A 22,502-nucleotide genomic window follows, 5' to 3' on the forward strand; every position below is an offset into this window, starting at 1 on the left:
TGTCTGAATGGTCAAATATAAGCTTACTCAATGCAATCTAAACTTGAAAAACAATACTGGAATGGCAAAGAATGATGCATATAGAAGGTGCTAAAGAGTGAGTGGTATTAGGGATTCAAGACATGTACCAGAATAGCCGGGTAACAGACAGCGCAAACACAAGGAGATGATGGACGGAACGCTGAAACTTTTCAGACACTTTACCCCCAGTCACAGATTTGGTTTGAATCCATCATCGCTCCTTAGCTCACTTTGCCACCCCAGTTCAGACCCAGCCATATGCAAATCAGTCTTGACCCTGTTGCTCATGGGAACAGTGCAGCCCGAACTGCCAAGCCAGGTCTTTGCTGGACCGGAAACAAGCATCCTGGGGCTGGTTTTGGGGTAACACGCCTCATCAGCCAGTCTAACCTGAATCCAGTGGCAAAGCGAGCCCGGGACCCACGTCTGGGCAGACCCTGCCAACTTAGGGCGAACAAAGCAAACACAATGAGATGATAGACGGACCGCTAAAACTTTTCAGACCCCCACCCCCAGTCATAGTTCTGGGTTGGATCCATCATTGTTCTTTAGCTCACTTCGCCACCTCAGTTCAGACCCAGCCATAAGCAAATCAGTATCGACCCTGTTCTTCATGGGAACAGTCCAGCCCGAACTGCCAAGCCAGGTCTTCGCTGGTTCGGAAAAACGCATCCTGAGACTAGTTTCGGGGTAACATCCCTCATCAGCCAGGCTAGCTTGAATTCTTTGACAAAGTGAGCAAGGGACCCACATCTGGGCATACCCTGCCAACTTAGGGCAAACAAAGCCAAGGCGCTCTACAAATGCAGAAATAAATAAAAGCAAACACAAGGAGATGATGAACGGAGGCCTGAAACTTTTCAGACACTCATCCCCAGTCACAGATTTGGGTTGAATCCATCATTGTTCTTTAGCTCACTCGCCATCCCAGTTCAGATCCAGCAATATTCAATTCAGTCTTGACCCTGTTCCACAGGACATGCTACTTTCACACAGGTGTTTTGGTGTTTAGAGAATTGGAATAGAAGGGCATGCTGGAAGGCTGGGCATTTATATAGTGCTGTATAATTCTTTAATAAACATCCATACTGGAGCAGATACATTAGCATGATGTTCTCAAACACATTTGTATTTCACAGCCATTTCTTCTTAGGCTTATAAAACAGTCTGCTCGAAGCAATAACACAGGTAGCTGAAGTGACAATCCATAACCCAAACACTGTTAGAAAACCAGAGTGCTTCAGAATATGTCCACAGAGCTCCTTTTACTTGCTATACAGAAAAGGCAGCAAAATCCATGCAGTGAATGGAGAAACATCAACCTTCACCCATTCCCTCAGTAAAACGTAAAGGATGGGCAGGGTAGCGGGTTAGTAACTTTCTGCAGTGCTTTAATCTGTCGAGTCGGTGTCTCTACCCTGGGCACCAGTAATTTGCCTCTTTCTCAGCCTCTTTTCTTACCCCACTGTTTCAACTCTCTTTATCATAGTCTGTTGCTTCACTCTTTCTCCCTCTATATCGATCATCTGACTTTGCATCGTAAAACGGCCAAGTTTGTGAAGATCTCAAAGAGAAACGATGTTTTGTATAAGGTTTTGTAGCACTGGATCAATTTCTCCCAAGGGGCTGCATAGGTAACATTAAACTTTTGGTTGCATTTTGTCTCCTATTAAATTGCTCTTTCCACAAGGAGTAATAGTTTCAAGTTCTTCTTTCCTGTCTCTTCCTTCCATACAACACTTATTGAGGTCTCCGCATAACACTGCAGCTCCAATATCACTGCCCTGTACCAACTTATATTTTTGCCTGTAAATATTCAACTTACATTTCCCTCAGCTCTGGCTCTCTCCTTCTCACTTTTGGTTTTAATAACATTTTGTTTGTCTAGATTTCTTCCCAGATTCTCTCACTATTGTCACCCCTTTCCAAAACTGCTTTGTCAGCGGGTGTCTCAAAGAACAACAAAAATAATATGACAGGACTCTTAAAAGGGATAGCCATGGATTTCAAAAGAACTATGAGCGGCTATGCATTAACAATAAAAATTGTCAACTACTGAAGCCAAATCCCCCAACTTTAACTCCTACGAAGACATGTCACACCGCAAATATTGCGCACCTGACTCTAGAGGAATTTGTACTCACCTTACACTCTGAAGAGTCTGCAGTCGCTTTTGATTTCTTTCCAGTTCCAGCTTTCTCTTTTCAATCTTGGCCTCTAAATTGGCCTCATCTGAGGCTACATTATTCAGCATATCTTTCATCTTCTGCACCTGTTCCTGTAGGAAGAAAACCTTAGGTCTGAGTACAGCCTGACTGAATAAGCATTAAAAGTCCATCAAACATAATTCCTTATAAGATGACCTATTTCCTGTCCCATAGAACTGTGCTTATTCATGGATTTTTATTAAAAACATTTTGTAAGACCTATACATTAGAGTTTTGTAAATGATTATGAATTCCACAATCACACTGGACAGGTACAATTGGAATAGGGAGGAGTGTGGAGGTAGCTGCACAAGTACAATGTTCGCATGCTGAGAGTTCTTAATCCAAACACAATAGATTACTCTTAATCAGAAGACCACATCAGAACTTGTGCTATAAAGATTGTTCCAATATTTAGCCTGTACCCTGGGATATCAAATAATCCATATTATAAATGTCTACAACCTACATTCCTAGATGACCAACTTGAAGACAGTACACTTGCGGCTTATTGGAACTTTTGATTGCTATCTTTTTTTGTGCATCTGCTACATCATTATAATGATATCTCTCTTTTGACAGTGCAACATGAGCCAAGAATCACCTTAAGTCAGGTTGTTCTTTTTCTACAATTTAAAAGATTGGTGCTCCTGGTTTCTTTAAAGAGTGTTCCAAATTATAGATTATCAAGGATATATATTCTCTTCCTATACAGTGGTGCAAAGCTATTGCTGAACTAACTTTCCCAGGCCTGTGGTGCACCATGCTCATCTAAAAGTAAAGCTTAACTTACGATTTAGAAATACAGAAAGTGGTTGGGATTGTTAAATTTGCCTCTGTGCTTGCTGCTAATATCAGTGAAATTTGGAGGTGGGGTGCAGTGGTTTAGGAACTTCAATGCTTCCTATTACTCCTCTGAATCTTATTTTAATCTTCTTGAAATTGTTGGAAGCTGAGTATATTTTAAATCTAGGTGTGTAGCTCATGTGTGCATGCTTTTTATGTTCTTAATCTCATAGGCATGATTGGTGGTGGATCAAGGTAGAAGGGTTAGAATGAGTTTCTTCTGCCTCAATATATGCATCTTGGATAACTGGTAGACCTTGGTTGTAGAAGGATCTGGATGGGTGGAGGGTTTGTGGAGGATGGGTCAAGGTAGGCTGGGAACAAAACGAGTGGCTTTATTTAAAAAGGAGCAAAAAAAGGGGAGGAGAGTAGAGATTCACTTGGACCTTGAAAGGATTAATGCCTAGCAGAGTGTTTTTAGTTGTCTATAATGGTTGCGAGAAACTTGTTTTGAAAGGAAACAGCAAAGGTCTAGTCTTCAACTAAAGTTGAATCACTATTTAATAAGGCAATATGAGAATAGCAACGTTAAATATTAATGGTCTGCAAAGCACTAATAAACTCCTGGATAGAGGCTCCATAAGTTAAACCTTTGCATAAAGATCATATCACTTTGGTATATACACATCTCATTCATAGGCACAGGAATGTTTTGTAAAATGTGGAACAAACTGGTTTTGGGTCACAACCTGGAACACTAACATTACATTATTTTTATTATTTAGTTTTCATCTTGGAGATGGAAGTTAGCCATGCAATGACCAACTGTCGTTGTCACTGGATTCTTCTGGGGTATACCTCCTCAAGGGATAGCTTCGTGCTATGTGCTGTTTAAGGGCTAAACCATGTCTAGATATTGATTTGAAATAGTCTTGCATCAAACCCACAAACTCTCCTGACCCAATTGAAGGGGAGGCAATGTTGGTGTAATGTTAGTCCATAATATTCAGACAGGCTACTGACTACAGTTGGCAAGAGCAAACACCAAGGACTAAACTTGAGAAGTTGATGAGGGCCTTTGTGTTAGTAGATACTTGGCTCTAGGAAATCACGTTATAGCATCCACATTCCGCTTACAATTATTATTGTGGGTCTCTTCCATTGTGAAGCCAGTTAGCCACTCTGGCAAATATCACATCCATGTGTTGCACCATTATAATTACACATATATAGCGCGTTCTACCCTTGACAAGGCATTGAAGCACTTTACGCGGGGCATCACACTGCTTTAGAACCCAAGGTTCATTGTTAGTCCAGTGTAATTGGCTATTGTTGGTTATGGGGATTAGTCTTGTGATTTCAAACAAACCATTTCATGCATTCATTCCAGTTTCTTTGTAGTAGATTAAAGTAATAGTAGTTAGGTGTGGTCATTATTATGGAAAGGGAGATATAGGCATTCATGCAGATGTTTGGTGGGGTAAATAGGTGAGCCAGAGGACAATAGGCAATGTTAAATTCCAGGGGTATACCTTTCCAAAAGAGAATTAGTAGTAATCTTTTATAGCAGCTGTAGACTGTTTGCAGAAATACAATAACAGGGATTAAGAACACACACATTTGCCTTAGAGAAATATGTGCTCAGAGAGAAATAGCATGCAGATGATGGAAAGGAAAGAGAGAGTCATTTGAAAGGAAAAAGAAGTGCCCATCAGATGTTTTAATTAAAGATCAGTTTTTCATGCTAAAGGTTGGGAATATTGGGGACGTATTTTCAAACAGCATGCCATTTGAGAATGCAAGACTGTAAAAAGAAACATGATTTGCCTATGAAAATAGTACTATATAAGGTACAGTCTGCCCACTGCTAGGTTACTACTTGTCCACCGTTTGAACATGGGGAGCTGATCAGCTCAGGGGTTGAAAGCATTCAGTAATAGCTGGACGCAAACACTGAAAGGAGATTCTTCAAATGCTGGAGTGGATATCTACTAATGTTCCTCTTTTGGTTTGGCTCACAGTATTAATTAGAAAGAAAAATGGGTTCCATTTCGGATGCCTCTAGTTTGACATGGCACAAGATGGAAGGTGATTACAGGTTACCCAGACCGTAGAAGTTTATTGACTGCATTCTCGAAGGTGGGGAGTCGGACATTGAGGTGAGGGGGCTCCCTTCAAACTTTATGTTTGTTAATATGAATTCATGTGTAGCATTTAGGTAACAGACTGAGGCACACTTGTCAAAGCAATAGTGAAGGGGATGTTTGCATTTCATGGAATAAGAATAGAAAAAGAAAAACCTGGGATTTAAAAGAGGGGGATTCTAGGGCGGGCCTGTTTCCAAACAGCCTAATAACCGCGACAGAACATGTGTACTTGTTCTGTCGCGGTTATTAGGCTGTTTGGAATCAGGCCCTCCCTCCATTTATGTCTTAATCTTAAACAAAATATTTCATATTAAGCGTAACATGATTACATTTGTTTTGCTGTTATCTAGAACTGATTGAATTTTCTGTGACCAGGCCAATGTGAACCCAAATACATTTTTTTCTTACTCAATCTTAGCCAGCCAATCCTGAATTCTTTAGTAAACAATAGCCAGATATTTTTTATTCCAATAAATGTGGGTAGGACTAATCTTATAAATGTCTGGCAATCAATGAACGCCATAGTGTAATGTGCTGTATGCTATGGTAAATATAATACGAAGGACTAAAGGCACTACTGAACTTCCATAATGGGCATTTTCATCTAATCTATTCAAAAGGCCCAATGACCATTCAAGTGAACGAAGCATTAACAGCCACTAAATCTAGAATCTTTACAAACACTAAAGAAAGGATATGGCATAATCAACAATCCATCACACCAAAGTCATAAGGTCAAGAATGCTATGCAGGCCAAACGTTGACTCATCTAGATAAACCAGGTACAAAACAATATAGGCAGCATCATGACCACTTGAATGTCAAAACTTTGTTATGAAAAATTAGGTCACGCTGTTGCCAAAACAATATATGTTAACCATTTAGAAGAGAAGGAACCTCCGAACCACATTGTTAGGGTACGAAAGAAAAGATGGATGAGAGGGTGCGCAGTAACACCTTGAGCGACTGCATGTAGTCACATCTTGTGCCAGAGTGGATTCTAGGTCAGAACTACAAAAGTGCTTCTTAGTCACTGGGGAACTATTAGTATGTGAGAAGTGTTCAGAATACAATCTTGTGCCTGGAGAATATTCAGAGACAAGCACTCTGCATGAAGAAGGGCCCTTCAGAAGGAGCAGTCAACCAATCCAAGTACAGCACTGAGAAAAGAGACCCAGAATACCTTGGGTTTTAAGCAAGGAGCCAATCATACTGGCCTAATCGTACTGGAAGGACATGGGCTGCAGTTTAAGCAGGATTGCTCCTTATGGACCTGAGCCAATACTGGTTTAGATATGGTTTCTTCTGTGGTGGTACAGAAAAGCTTAAAAAATATATTGAAGAATAATATGTATAAAAAAAAATTAAATGGCTAAGAATCAATTACCTTTTTTTGTTTTGTTAGTGGGTATTCTAAGGCGAAGCACTATTCACAGAGATGGAACCTCAATTCACTGTTCCCATGGAACCAAAGTTCCACCTCATCACTGAGGTCCTTTAAGGGCACGGCGTACCTGAGATTGCTAATTTCCACATGCAGAGCAGACACCCTGTCCTTTTGTGCCCTTTGGCTAAGGACTCAGTCTCCCCTTGTTGGGGAAAGATCCAATATTTATACTCTGGAGTCTCAGCGAACCTGCTGAGAGAGTCCACAGCGCCTAGGGAGCCACTCACAGTTGAGGTATGGTATGGCACCCCTTGCCAAAGCACTCCCTCTCCCCTTTTTGGGGAAAGATCCAGTATGTAGGCCTTGGAGTCTCAGAGATTCCTCTGAGAGACTCCACTGCCTATACGGAGACTCTCACAACAGAAATGGGGAATTGATACCACTTCCCATGGGATCACAGCTTACTGGACTTTGGATGCAGCTCTGACTCGTCTACCGGTTTGTGTCCCTGTCACCCTCCCCTTCCTCTTTCCATGCTGAGTCTCTCACGCTCCCCTCCTCCTCCCCACTCCCATTCTCTGTCTACTTCCCCTGCTCTTATCCCCTCCGCTGAATCTCTCCCCTTGCCTGCTTTCTCCCTTACGTATATGTCCTTTTTGTTTGTCTCGACCTTACTTGTCACTATGTTGCCATGCTCTAATAACTGTGTAACCTTTGTAACGATGTAACCTGCATTATGGTCTGTTACTCATGTAAAGCGCTCTGATACCTCCAGGTCTAGCCAGCGCTATATAAAACCTTCAAAATAAATAAATAAATAAATAATCTATCATTTGGAATTGCAATGCTCCTTTTGTAGTAAAGGCAAGACTGATTTACACAAGGAACATGTTTGCAATGTTACTAAAACAATATGTAATAGAATGTGCAGTGGTGTGAGCCTACATGGTTTAGGTTCTGCAACGAGGTTTACACTTCTCAACAACAACCAATGGCTCTGTGTTTTTAGTATCATTACTTAACTCATATAAATACATTTAAAAAAATAAGCATAGTGCATGCCAACCAACCATCCTCTTTCTTTTCTTCTTCTGGAAAGTTGGTCATATCGTGGGAATAGTGAGAAGACATTTACACTGTATATGTATTGATATTTGGAGGAGAGAGGCATTCAGAGGATATAAAGTTGTTTATGCTTTAAAACTGTTTGGGTGGATGACTATATTACTGTACTGAGGGGTTTGATTGTCAATAGTATATTCACATGAGACTTGGATAAATAATGTAAGGATCAACTGATGTTGAACAAATGTGAGAGAGTTTATGGAGGATCGCAAGAGATTCCTAGCTCAAATACGCTATCCCTCTCGTACAGGGGATTGAGATGGGCACAAAATGTACCATGATAGTGTATGAATAGAGATATGAGGAAGTGAATGTAGAGAATCAAGAAGTGAGGAAAGAGTATATGAGAGATGGTAAAGTCAATGCTGATGTAAGTATCAGGTTCTTAAAGAGTAATAACACCCGTACGACAAGTTTTAAGGACATTTATTACAGGTGTGGTAATTGCATGGCCAATGATAGAGAATGTCTAGATTGGAAGAGTGATTCCAGAAAATGTGGTCGAAGGGGGGAATTTGGCTAAAGCATGTTGTACTGTCATGACATTTAAATCAAAAGTTAGCTGTATAAATGAAAAAGGCGAACGCAAAAGGATAACAAGAAACTGTAAATGTTCTCAAGGATTTTATATTTTCAGTGGGGGGGAGAAGGTATGTGTGCATAATGAGGAGAGAGTGGCTCCCCACCCAAATGTGAATTAGATATAGATGATGTTTGCACACAGGCATATGCGGTTTCTGGTCGTCCTTATACTATTTTTTCACCGGAGGTATAGATAATTTTACTGATGGGTAGCTTAGATGATTTCAGTCCATCCGACATATGTCATCGAAGTTATGTGTTTGTTCACATTCTCTTGTGGGGTTACAAATTAGGTCAAATCACATTTAAGAATCGAGAGAGTGTTGGAAAAATGTATGTTGCCAAGTGGGGTAACATGCTGTTGTGCTGGAAACATCAAGCAAAATTAGGCTTTGTGCAGCAGTCTGGGAACCAGGACCCGATGTTGCAAGTTTTGGGAGATTTGTCAGTGAAATACGTGGGGGGAATGTACCCTAAAGCATTCAGAAACAGACTGGACAAGTTAAAAGAGTTCAAACATTGCATTTTAGTTTGTAAGGGTCTTGCACCAGCTGTGAAAAGGGGTCCTAAGATTCCCATAACTACGATGGGGCAAAGAAAGGAACAGAAGGATAAGCTGCTAGAGTTTGGTGTGTTGAGCCTCTCGAGACATCAGAACTGTCGAACCTCACTGTGAAAACACAAAATAAGAATAACTTGATAAGGATCTGTTTGGGTTTGAAGGATATTAATGTAGCTACATGGGTAGATAGGCGGTCCATGCCCAATATTGAGGGTAAGTTGATAACCTTAGAGAAAGCATAATGGTTTAGTGGGATAGATCTGTCACTAGTATATCACCAAATAGAGTTGGAAAAGCAGCTCAGAGACATTACATAATTCAGTAAACCATTGCAGGCAGTTCAATTTAAGTGAATTGTATTTGATTTGGCATATTTGTCTGCTGTGTTATAGTGTTTTGTTAACAATTTGTTTGGTAAAACAAATAGAACTGTGTGTTTCTAAGATGAAATTCGCATTAGCGGTAAAACATAGTGTTTTACATCTTATTTCTGGAAAGTTGAAAGTGTGGTCTCACTGCAAAAAAATTAAAGTGTAAGATCAAGGTCAGTTATGTGGCTTACATAGGGCACAGTGTACTAAGAAAGTGTGAGACTGTGGGATGCGTTGTTGTCAGCAATGTTGAGTATGCCTGCCCTGCAGAAAAGAGAGCAGTCGAGTTCCTTTAAAGGCCTCTTCTTTGAGAAATAAGTGAAATACATGTGTGCTTATGAATAGGAATGAGTAGAAGTAGAGTGCAGAATGTAAAAAAAACTTTGACTTACTTAAATGTCTGATAAGTACTACACCCACCTTGAGTATCTATGGCATTAAATGTAAGGCAATTCTTATTCAATGGGAAGGGTTTGTTGTCTCAAAAGGTACTTTAAATGATGCTGGAAAAGATACTCTGTGGTGGAATGGGAAGCCTTGGCATGGTGGTGGGTGTCAAACAACGTCAGCCACTTTTTGGAGAGAGTTCCTTTTGTGTTATAAGCAAATCACAGACCGATGTTACAACTATTATCGACTAAGGGCTCTGTTGGTGCCACAATACACATTACAAGATGGACCATGATGTTACAAGTGTACAATTTCCAGGGAGTGTGTGGAACAGTGACATAATGTAGTGGCAGATTATTTATAAATCCTTTGTGGAGATCACGTGTCAAGACACTGGAGCTTGTGAGAGCTGAGGTTGTGGGATACAAGAATGTGGTTGAACGTGCCGTGACGATGCAGGAATGGATGGATGCTGAGAACAAAGATGACGAAATGGCTACAGTGAAGTTTTGTGAAGTTAGGTTGTCTTTGGAATTTACCCTAGGTAAAGGATCAGGGACAGCGAAGGAAGTGCTATATTTGGAAACAGTGGTGCTGTGGAGGTGTGGCAGGATGGGCCCGCCACTTGCTTTAAGGAGATGATTGACTGATACAGCACATGAAATGGGCAGAATTGCTACCAAGAGGGAAATATTCTGGTGGCCTGGGATGGATGAAATGGTGGAGGACTTGATGAAGCGTGTTTGATGGGTATGGTGAGCGATATTGGGTGTAAGTGTGGTAAGTGGGAGTATGGTGCTTGAGGAGTTTATGTTTTGGGAGGTCAAGGGAAGTAGATGTATGTTGTGACTTGTCATCCTTGCATACCTTCTCTCAATTTTGTGGTGTCAACGAGGGCTTTTAGAGCATTGCCTAGCATTGGGTCTTCTGTTACTGGGAATTCTTATTTCAGTTTCTGTAGAGGTTACTAGTGCTTCAGTCGAGGTGCCAATCTTCCAATAAACGTCTGTGTCTGTACATGTACTGTTTAGCTAGATTTACAAAACAAATGCTAAGCCAAACAATTTCCAGTAGTTAGGGAGTGTTAGAGCAAGAATTTTTATCCATCACATTTTGTTGCCTCTTTGAGAACTGGGATACAGAGTACAAAGAACTGTGATGCTCAGGTGGCTTAGTCTCAATGAAAATTAAATGGACTTGGCTGCATCCAATCACTCGCTGAATGACCTGGACCCAAAGCAAAATTAGACAGGAGAAATGGCTCTTGCCAATCAAAAATCAATGAGGTTTACTTGATCCCTTGATCACTATGGATGCATGAAAACGCCAACATAAGGACCTGAAATCAAAAATGTGGTTATCCCTAAAGCCACTAAACTGTGCTCTGAAAGCGAAGGTCCATAGTCCCAAAACAGAAAGGTTTTAAACAGTAAGACTCTGGACAGAACCTGAGACCAAGAGCTGAGGCAATCCAGGAAAGGGGCATGACATGAAAAAGCAGGAGTGGAAATAGAATTTAAAGGGGTCAGCATACATTGTTGCACTGGCTTTACAAACAGCAACACAGACTCCATCTTGCCAGCAAGTGTTGTTACCTGATGGAGGAGTAGATAAACCTATCTAACGATAGTATTTACTAGAGGTGACTGTTATTACCTCCAGATGTTTCAAAATAACATGGTGGACGGATGGGACAATAGAAAAATATTTTGTTATGTTTATATAGTAGAGACAAACCTTTACCCGCTTCATGCAGCAGAGTCTATGGGTACAATTGTTAAGTCTGCTATATTTCAAGTTTTCACAATTTAGTTTATTCCCCAAGACAGGGTGTTGGAAAGTAAATGTCATCTTGCATGGGCTATGCCAATTTGCAAGAGACAGTGGATTACATATCTCGTGAGCACCTTCTTACGAGTACCTATTCTTTGCTGGTTGTACAACTGTACAACCTCCTATCAACTTTATGCTAATCTTGGAAATTGACATTAGTGAAGGAGCATCACCACGAGAGAATACAATTATGTGCAGGTACGCTGTTTCCCCACTTTATTGCTACCTACCTTCTATGGAGATAAACACAAGATGGTTCTCTACTCACCTTTTAGGTGTCCGCGCTTTTTCGCCCTCGTGCACCTCCTGGATGTAAGCCACATTCATCAGGACTAGGGCAACCATTATTTCCACTGTAAAGTCCATGGACCAGAATACTCCGGTGCACCAAAATGATCTCCCCAGAGTCTAGTGAGCTTAAAATCTTCAAAGTATTTACTTAATTTAGTTTTCTGATTAGGTAAATAAACCCATGGCTAAGAAAAGTCACTGGCGGGAATTTCTTTATTCAGCTGTTATTTCCCCACTGGCTTGGAAAGGAGAACACAGGGCTAAAAGCGGAATGAGGAGATGCGATGATGCTTCACCAACAGTACCAACCACATGAGAGGACCTTATTAAAAACAATGCAGTTAGTATATACTATATTCACCTACTGGTCCAGATATGGGATGATCTGGGGGAAAACCTACTTATTTTTAGGCATGTAAGAATCCTAGAGAGTAAAAAATAGTCCTAAATTGAATGTGGCCCCGTTGGAACCACGCTTAGGCCACAGCTAAGTCAGGCACCTGTAAACCCTTCCAATTTTAACTGTATGCAGATTACTACAGATCAACATGAATTATTAGCAGCTGGAGCCCAGAAAATCAACAGGTTCCATCAGTCTCAATAGGTATTACGCAGTGGAGTGGTTGAAATCTATCTATACAACTATAATAAAGTGAGAACTTTCAGGCTTTGAGGCGGGTAAACTCGGGAACCAAGGCGCCAATCTACACACCCGATACACCGTTGAAATCGTCAGGGTGTGTAGATGGTTATAGGCTATATAAATATAAAAAATAAACGTTATTTACAAAATTTATATTAAAAAAAAGTAGTCCCTCCAAAGTAGCGCCAGCCGCGACGTGCGTGCCCACGTCAGGAGCACGGGGAGGAGCGGCGTCCTAGGAGCAGCGGACATGGCGCGGGGGAGGAGCAGTGACGTGAGGAGCAGCGGACAGGCCAGCGGCGGTGCGAGCAGCGGAGAGGCGGACATGGCGCGGGGGAGGAGCGGCGGCGGATAGGCGGTGTGGAGCAGAGCGGCGAGGAGCGGTGAACTGAGGAGCGGCGGCTGAGGTAAGGCTCCGGGGACAATGTCGGGGCAGGCGGGTGTCGGGCCAGGCGGGGGACGGGGAGTTACAACAGAACAGACTACAACAGAACAGATCGGCTGAGGAAAGGCAATGTCGGGGCAGGTGGGGGTCGGGGCAGGCGGGGGACGGGGACTAACAAGGTGACTGGTGGAACATTTTGCACGTACTACTGTCTGACCTCCATTGACTCAGGACAGGCGGGGGTCGGGCCAGGCGGGAAAACAGATCGGCTGAGGAAAGGCAATGTTGGGGCAGGCGGGGGACGGGGCGGGCGGGGGCACGGGCTGCTGGGCAATGTCAGGGAAGGCAGGGGTAGGGGAAGTCTGAATGCTCCCGGACAAGGTCGGGACGGGCTGCTAGTACTATTATGATAAAGAGAGAGCCCAAACCTTTGAGGCGGGTAATCTCAGGAACCACAGCACCAATCACAACACCCAATACAGCGTTGGAAAGGAAAGTTGCAGCAGAAGGACATAGGCTATGCAGACGCCCATCATATACATTTAAAACGTAAAAGAACCGTGCCAGCAAAGTAGTCCCTTGTGGGCTTGTCTGCGTTGTGCTGTGGGCGTGTGCTGTGGGCGTGTGCTGGGGGCGTGAAAAATGCTGGGGGCGTGTGGTACGTTCCGCCCTTCATGCCATGTCTCATATCGTGTGCTAATCCCACCCTGCTCCCTTTAAATACACCTGCACCCCATAATCATAACCCACCCTTACTCCTTAAAATACCCCAACACCCTTAAACACTAACCCATCTTAACCCTATAAATATACCCTGTACCCCAAAACCCAAACCTATCCCTAAACCCTAAAAATACCCCTGTTCCCCAAAACTGAAAGCTAGCCCTGAACCCTATAAATACCCCTGTACCTCAAAACCCAAACCTACCCCTGAACCCTAAAAATACCCCTGCACCGCAAAGCCCAAACCTAGCCCTGAACCCTAAAAATACCACTGTACCCCAAAACCACCCCTGAACCCTAAAATACCCATGTACCCCCAAACCCAAACCTAGCCCTGAACCCTTAAAATACCCCTGTACCCCAAAACCCAAACCTACCCCTGAACCCTAAAAATACCCTGTACCCCAAATCCAAACCTAGCCCTGAACCCTAAAAATAACCCCGTACCCCAAAACCCAAACCTACCCCTGAACCCTAAAATACCCCTGTACCCCACAACTCAAACATAGCCCTGAACTCTAAAAATACCCCTGTACCTCAAAACCCAAACCTAGCCCTGAGCCCTTAAAATACCCCTGTGCCCCAAAACCCAAACCTACCCCTGAACCCTAAAAATACCCCTATACCCCAAACCCCAAACCTACCCCTGAACCCTAAAAATACCCCTGTGCCCCAAAACCCAAACCTAGCCCTGAACCCTAAAAATAACCCTGTAACCCAAAACCCAAACCTACTCCTGAACCCTAAAAATACCCCTGTACCCCAAAACCCAAACCTAGCCCTGAACCCTAAAAATACCCTGTAACCCAAACCTAGCCCTGAACCCTAAAAATAACCCTGTACCCCAAAACCCAAACCTACCCCTGAACCCTAAAATACCCCTGTGCCCCACAACTCAAACATAGCCCTGAACCCTAAAAATACCCCTGTACCTCAAAACCCAAACCTAGCCCTGAACGCTTAAAATACCTGTGCCCCAAAACCCAAACCTACCCCTGAACCCTAAAAATACCCCTATACCCCAAAACCCAAACCTACCCCTGAACCCTAAAAATACCCCTGATCCCCAAAACCCAAACCTAGCCCTGAACCCTAAAAATAACCCTGTAACCCAAAACCCAAACCTACCCCTGAACCCTAAAATACCCCTGTACCCCAAAACATAAACCTCAGTACCCCAAAACATATACCCCTATACCCATACTTATCTTATCCAAACATTAAAAAAAAATCATGCTTTTACCATTCATGCATTTACAACGAATTTCGTTGTAAATGTATGAGTGGTAAAAGCATATAAAATGTAATGCCATGCGTTATAATGGCATTGCGGAGTCATGGTACTTTCGTTATTAAAGTATGCGGAGTCATGGTATGTGGAAAGAAAGTTGCAGAATAATGGGTGTTTACCCTCCCCCGTAAGTACATTGGTGGCACGGCGGCCCACATCTCCAGCAACATACTCATATTTTTTCACCATCCATTTGAAAAATGCACAGGTCACTCACATTGATGGCCAGCACCGACATACACTTTTAGATACACCTCCCGCCACAAGTTCTAGAATTGCGAACTTTATAGCTGGGGAGCTACGTTCGAATCTCGCCATCAGCTCAACATCCTGTGATTCCAGGCAAATCGCTTTGTCTCCCCGTGCCTACCACAAATGAATGTGTTCTTCTGTAATGTAAATTGTGCTCATGCCATGTTGTTGAGTTTGCGCTATATAATATACTAGCAGCCCGTCCCGACCTTGTCTGGGAGCAATCAGGCTTCCCGGACCCCCGCCCGCCCCGACATTGTGCAGCAGCCTGGCCCCCCGCCCGCCCCGACATTGTCAAGCAGCCCGGGCCCCGCCCGCCCCGTCCCCCGCCTGCCCCGACCCCTGCCTGCCCTGACCACCGCCTGCCCGGAGCCTTACCTCAGCCGCCGCTCCTCCCCCGCGCTCCTCATTTCACCGCTCCGCCGCTCCTCGCCGCTTACCGCTCCTCCCGCCTGTCCGCCGGTCCTCACCGCCATTCCATCGTTCGTCACCGCTCCTCCCCCGCGCCATGTCCGCCGCTCCTCTTCCGCTCCTGCACGCCGCTCCTCCCCGCGCTCCTGATGTCACCACGCAGGTCGCGGCCGGCGCTACTTGCAAGGGACTACTTTTTTTTAATCAAATTTTTTTTAAATAACGTATATTTTTTAAATTTATATAGCCTATGTCCATCTGCACACCCTGACGATTACAATTATGTATCGGGTGTGTGGATTGGCGCTGTGGTTCCCGAGTTTACCCGCCTCAAAGGTGCAAAGTTCTTCCTTTATTATAGTAGTATAGATTTTTAAATAACGTATATTTTTTTTATTTATATAGCCTATGTCCATCTGCACACCCTGACGATTACAATTATGTATCGGGTGTGTGGATTGGCGCTGTGGTTCCCGAGTTTACCCGCCTCAAAGGTGCAAAGTTCTTCCTTTATTATAGTAGTATAGATAATTGGAATTTTCCATTAAAAAGTAAAGACGTGCAGGTCCCATTTCAAGTACTGCACCCCTGCTGAGAAGTGCTGGAACTCTCCATTAAAAAGTAAAGACGTGCAGGTCCCATTGAAAGTACTGCACCCCTGCTGAGAAGTGCTGGAACTCTCCATTAAAAAGTAAAGACGTGCAGGTCCCATTGAAAGTACTGCACCCCTGCTGAGAAATGCTGGAACTCTCCATTAAAAAGTAAAGACGTGCAGGTCCCATTGAAAGTACTGCACCCCTGCTGAGAAGTGCTGGAACTCTCCATTAAAAAGTAAAGACGTGCAGGTCCCATTGAAAGTACTGCACCCCTGCTGAGAAGTGCTGGAACTCTCCATTAAAAAGTAAAGAAGTGCAGGCCCTCACTTGTAAGTCCCTGCCCATTTAAAGTACCAGAGGTATGTCTGATGAAACATCTGTGTTGCATGCATCTAAGTCTCCCACAGTGATTGCTTGATTTGTACTTACAAAAACACTGGTCATAAAATGAGCTCTACCCTTCCAAGAAAAGCTACTCTGAAGGGACAAGCAGTACTTGTCGGTCACCTATGTCCTCCGTTTGGGTGGTCTGTCCCGTTGCCCCATCTCAGCTGGAGCGGGATGTCAAATGTCCTCTTTTTTACTGCTCACTGCTGGCTGCCTGAAATGGCTGTCCACTGCTCACCCTTTCGTCCATCTATGTGCTGTGAAAGAGGTGTCTGTGGCAGGGAGGGCGGAGCTACAGCACAGGAGGGGTCCTGCACAATGCAGCTTTAGCGACAAGGTTGTCTTTAGCGATGCTGATAGGGAATGTTAAGACGTGCTGTTAAACAATCCTGAATACATGAATAAAAAATTGTGATGAAGGATTATGCTGACAATATGCCTTTGGTGTTTATTTCTACCATTATGCCTCTTTCAGAGTGCACACAAAGTGTCAGATCACTGGACAGATGGAAAGAATGATTTGCCCAAGATCTAACAGTTTGTTAAGTTGAAAATAAAATATTGTAATGCAGTACTTCTTGTCCCAAAGGCCGTTAACTACTAACACCATATTACATCTTGAAGAATGGTCATTTAGAGTAGTAAATGTTTGCCCACCCTCCAGCAAGGAAATATCAGGTTTGAGTCAGATTAGCTGTTCCATCAAACTACTGTTTTTCAAAAAGATCATTCATAGTACACACATATAGAGGGGCTTTTGGTCAGTAGGCTTCGTGCATTAGTGTTACATTGCCAGTCACATTTTGCCTCTGCCCACCACAACATACAGCACGGGGCAATTGATCAGTCCACGTTCAACGTTGTTTCCCTTCACTTTAAGTAACTGCACAAAGCCTGTGCAAACTGTCACAAGCTTAAAAACATTTCCTTTTTATTCAGTAATAAAGGTGGTTCAAAGATACTTTATTATTTTTGTTCTTATAATTACTTGACATACCAATTATTTATTTTGCATGCATTTCAGGTACCATCTCTTTTTTTAAAGAAGTTGTTATAAATTATTTAAATGGCAGTGTAACATTGCAGCTGGGTGGGATTTGAATCCTTGCTTAGGTGGTAATATATTCTTAACTTCCTCCTCTCTTTTGTAGTTAACATTTTTATAGTAAGAATTATTGCAGGCACACTTCAATCAATCAATCATAGGCATTTATACCGCGCACTACTCACCCGGAGGGTCTCAAGGCGCTTTGGGGGGGGGGGGGGGGGTCCGCTACTGCTCGAACAGCCAGGTCTTGAGCTTCTTCCTGAAGGAGAGGTGGTCTTGGGTCAGGCGTAGGTCGGTCGGGAGGGAGTTCCAAGTCTTGGCGGCCAGGTGGGAGAAGGACCTTCCTCCTGTTGTCGCTCTGCGGATGCGGGGGACGGCGGCGAGGGCATGATTGGTCGAGCGGAGATGGCGTTTGGGAGCGTAGAAGTTGAGGCGGCTGTTGAGGTAGGTCGGGCCTTGGTTGTGTATGGCTTTGTGTGCGTGGGTGAGGAGCCGGAAGGTGATTCTTTTGTTGATCGGGAGCCAGTGCAGGTCTCTCAGGTGTCTGGAGATGTGGCTTCGTCTGGGGACGTCGAGGATGAGTCTCGCCGAGGCGTTCTGGATCCGCTGGAGTCTCTTCTGGAGCTTGGCGGTGGTTCCGGCGTAGAGGGCGTTGCCGTAGTCCAGTCGGCTGGTGACTAGGGCCTGGGTGACCGTCTTCCTGGTCTCGGTGGGGATCCACCGGAAGATCTTACGTAGCATGCGCAGGATGTTGAAACAGGACGAGGAGGTGGCGTTGACTTGTCTGGTCATGGAGAGGAAGGAGTCCAGGATGAAGCCCAGGTTGCGTGCGTGGTCTGTCGGTTTGGGTGCATTGCCCAGGGCGGGGGGCCACCAGGAGTCGTCCCAGGCGGAGGGTGAGGAGCCCAGGATGAGGACTTCCGTCTTGTCTGTGTTCAGTTTCAGGCGGCTGGTCGTCATCCACTCGGCCACGTCTTTCATCCCTTCGTGTAGGTTGGCTCTGGCGGTGGCGGGGTCGTTGGTCAGGGAGAGGATCAGCTGGGTGTCATCAGCGTAGGAGATGATGTTCAGGTTGTGTTGGCGTGCGATGGCTGCAAGGGGGCTCATGTAGACGTTGAAGAGGGTGGGGCTGAGCGAGGAGCCTTGGGGAACGCCGCAGATGACTTCCGTGGCTTCTGATCTGAATGGGGGCAGGCGGACTCTCTGTGTCCTTCCGGCGAGGAAGGAGGTGATCCATTCCAGTGCTTTCTCCTCGATTCCGACGTTGCTGAGGCGCTGCACTAGGGTGCGGTGGCAGACAGTGTCGAATGCCGCGGAGAGGTCCAGGAGGATGAGGGCCGCTGTTTCTCCGTTGTCCAGCAGGGTTCGGATGTCGTCGGTGGCAGCGATGAGGGCGGTCTCGGTGCTGTGGTTGGCCCGGAAGCCTGATTGAGATGGGTCGAGGTATCCAGTCGTCTCGAGGAAGGCTGCCAGTTGCTTGTTGACGGTCTTCTCGATGACTTTGGCTGGAAACGGGAGGAGCGAGATGGGGCGGTAGTTCTTGAGTTGGGTGGGGTCCGCCGTTGGTTTCTTTAGTAGAGCGCTGAGTTCGGCGTGCTTCCAGCTCTCAGGGAAGGTGGCGGTGTCGAAGGAGGTGTTGATGATGTCCTGCAGGTGGGGTGCGATGACAGCGTCGGCCTTGTTGAAGACGTGGTGAGGGCAGGGGTCGGTTGGAGATCCGGAGTGGATGGAGTTCATCGTGCGGATGGTGTCTTCGAGGTTGATCGGTGTCCAGGCGTTGAGGGTGGTGGTGGGGGGCGCTGGTGTGGTCGTGGGGAGCGTTGTTTGTGTGCTGAAGCTGTTGTGTATGTCAGCGATCTTGTTGTGGAAGTAGGAGGCGAGGGAGTTGCAGAGGTCTTGCGACGGGGTGATGTCGTTGATTCCGGCGTTGGGGTTGGAGAGCTCTCTCACGATGTTGAAGAGTTCCTTGCTGTTGTGTGCGTTGTTGTCCAGCCGGTCCTTGAATGCTGTTTTCTTGGTGGCGTGGATCAATTGATGGTGCTTTCGGGTGGCGAGCTTGAGGGTGGTCATGTTGTCCGGTGTTGGGTCTCTTCTCCAGGCTTTTTCGAGGGCATGGCAGTTCTTCTTGGAGCTCTTGAGTTCGTCGGTGAACCACGGGGCCTTCTTGCTTCCGGGTCTGTTGGGCGGGGTCCTCAGAGGGGCGAGTTCGTCCGCGCAGGTGCACATCCATTTTGTGAGGTTGTCGGCGGCTTGGCTGGGGTTCGCTGAGCTGGCGGGAGGGTGCTGGCTCAGGGATGCGGCGAGTTGGTCGGCTGTGATCTTGTTCCAGCTTCTTCGTGCAGCCTGTTGCTGGTGGTGGTGGACCCTGGTTCTTCTGAAGGTGAAGTGGATGCAGCTGTGGTCCGTCCAGTGGAGTCCAGTGGCGTGGCTGAAGGTGATGTCTTTGCTGGACGAGAAGACGGCGTCGAGTGCGTGTCCGGCGAGGTGGGTGGGGGTGGTCACCAGCTGCTTGAGTCCGAGGGTGGCGAGGTTGTCAAACAGGGTGGTGGTGTTGCGGTCGTTGTTGTTCTCCAGGTGGAAGTTGATGTCCCCGAGGAGGATGTAGTCGGCGGAGGGGAGGGCGTGCGGGCTGATGAAGTCGGCGATGTCTTCGCTGAATTGAGTGCGTGGTCCCGGGGGTCGGTAGATCAGGGTGCCCCTGAGGGTGGTCTTGGGGTCGGTGTGGATCTGGAAGTGCAGGTGTTCGGCGGTTGTCAGGGTGTCGTCGGTGTTGGTCGAGATGCGGATGCTGTTCCTGTGGATGATGGCGATACCTCCTCCAGTCTGTTTGTCGCGGTCTCTCCGGATGATCTTGTAGCCCTCTGGGATGGCGATGTCGGGCGCTGATGATTCGTTCATCCAGGTTTCCGTGAGGAAGGCGAGGTCAGGAGCTGTGGTGTCGAGGAGGTTCCAGAGTTGGACGGCGTGTCTGTGGACGGAGCGGGTGTTGAGCAGGATGCACTTGAGGTGGTTGCTGCTGGTGTTCGGCTTAGTGGGCGCTGGTGCGGTGCAGGTCTGGATGCCGGTGAACTTGCAGGACTGGCAGGTGAAGGGTCCGTGGGTGCGTCTCGGGGTGGCTCGGTAGCATCCAGGGGTTCGGCCGGTGTTGAGTGCGTTGAGGGTGGCGGCGTCGTACGTCCGGCGGGTGGGCTGGGGTCTGCGGGGGCCAGGGGTCCTGGCGCTGGGCGCGGGCCAGGCGCGGACGGGCGCAGACGGGCTTACCTTTGGCGCACCTTCGGCGCTCATTCGGTGCTCCCGCTGCGCGTGTCCGCTGCGCGGTCGCTGTGGGGGCGTCATAAGTGGGGAGCCGGGAGGGAGGGTCTGCGGGGAGCGCGGGAACCAATCGGCGGGCGGGGGGGCGGGGTCTCGTGGCAAACCGGCGGGAAAGCCTGGGGGCTCGGCGGCGGCCCTGCGGTGGCTGGGGCGGCGCTGGGGCGGCTCAGCGGCGGCCCTGCGGCGGCTGGGGCGACGTGCAGTGCGAGGCTCAGGCAGCAGCTAAGGAGGAGCAGGCGGGGGGTGTGGGGGCGACCAGGCCAAGGGCGCAGTGGTCGCTCCTGGGCAGCGCTGTGGGTCCCCTTAAGAGGGGAGCCGGGAGGGAGGGTCTGCGGGGAGGCGGGGAGCGCGGGAACCAATCGGCGGGCGGGGGGGCGGGGTCTCGTGGCAAACCGGCGGGAAAGACTGGGGGCTCGGCAGCGGCCCTGCGGTGGCTGGGGCGGCGCTGGGGCGGCTCAGCGGCGGCTGGGGCAACGTGCAGTGCGAGGCTCAGGCAGCAGCTAAGGAGGAGCAGGCAGGGGGTGTGGGGGCGACCAGGCCAAGGGCGCAGTGGTCGCTCCTGGGCAGCGCTGTGGCTCCCCTTAAGAGGGGAGCCGGGAGGGAGGGTCTGCGGGGAGGCGGGAAGCGCGGGAACCAATCGGCGGGCGGGGGGGCGGGGTCTCGTGGCAAACCGGCGGGAAAGCCTGGGGGCTCGGCGGCGGCCCTGCGGTGGCTGGGGCGGCGCTGGGGCGGCTCAGCGGCGGCCCTGCGGCGGCTGGGGCGACGTGCAGTGCGAGGCTCAGGCAGCAGCTAAGGAGGAGCAGGCGGGGGGTGTGGGGGCGACCAGGCCAAGGGCGCAGTGGTCTTAGAATATAGCATATGTTTTTCTTTTATTTTTTAAAGGCACACATTTGCAATGCTGGTGATAAAAAATATATATTATTTTAAACTGAAAGAAATAACCATTACACCAGCCTAACAGGGCCAGACCTATCAGTTTTGTCAATGCTTGTTTTTCATATTTCCTGTTGCCACAAACTTACAAACAGCTTTTATGATGATTCTAAATGCTTAGAATCTTGGAATAGAATGAGGTGAGGCAGAGGAGTAAGTTCAAAAGGTGACTGCCCTAGAGCACACAGTTTGGTCAAACATGGACTGCAGCATCAGAAACTGTCTCCGGGTTCCAGTTTCCAACTAGTCCACAAGACCACAACTAGGGAGCAGTGATCCGGACAGAAATGCCAAGGATTACCCTATCCTGGGATATATTATTCTATTGAGACCCTGCCCTGATTTATATTATTACTAGCAGCCCGTCCCGACCTTGTCCGGGAGCATTCAGGCTTCCCCTACCCCTGCCTCCCCTGACATTGCCCAACAGCCCGTGCCCCCGCCCGCCCCGTCCCCCGCCTGCCCCGACATTGCCTTTCCTCAGCCGATCTGTTTTCCCGCCTGGCCCGACCCCCGCCTGACCTGAGTCAATGGAGGTCGGACAGTAGTACGTGCAAAATGTTCCACCCGTCACCTTGTTAGTCCCTGTCCCCCGCCTGCCCCGACATTGCCTTTCCTCAGCCGATCTGTTCTGTTGTAGTCTGTTCTGTTGTAACTCCCAGTCCCCCGTCTGGCCCGACACCCGCCTGCCCCGACATTGTCCCCGGAGTCTTACCTCAGCCGCCGCTCCTCAGTTCACCGCTCCTCGCCGCTCTGCTCCTCACCGTCTGTCCGCCGCCGCTCCTCCCCCGCGCCATGTCCGCCTCTCCGCTGCTCGCA

At 47.2% G+C, this 22,502-nt stretch overlaps 1 protein-coding gene across 2 annotated transcripts in view; it reads right to left on the bottom strand.

The window, feature by feature from the left end:
* CLUAP1 (clusterin associated protein 1) overlaps positions 1-22,502 on the bottom strand; it is an 839,181-nt gene that overhangs the window by 263,377 nt on the left and 553,302 nt on the right. For both annotated transcript variants that reach the window (XM_078663147.1, XM_078663146.1), the window contains exon 7: positions 2,166-2,299. In XM_078663147.1, coding sequence (XP_078519273.1) covers positions 2,166-2,299 — 134 coding nt within the window. The remainder of the gene's footprint in view (positions 1-2,165; positions 2,300-22,502) is intronic.

This window comes from Lissotriton helveticus, chromosome 10 (genome assembly GCF_964261635.1).
Source record: "Lissotriton helveticus chromosome 10, aLisHel1.1, whole genome shotgun sequence".
Taxonomy (NCBI): Eukaryota; Metazoa; Chordata; class Amphibia; order Caudata; family Salamandridae; genus Lissotriton; species Lissotriton helveticus.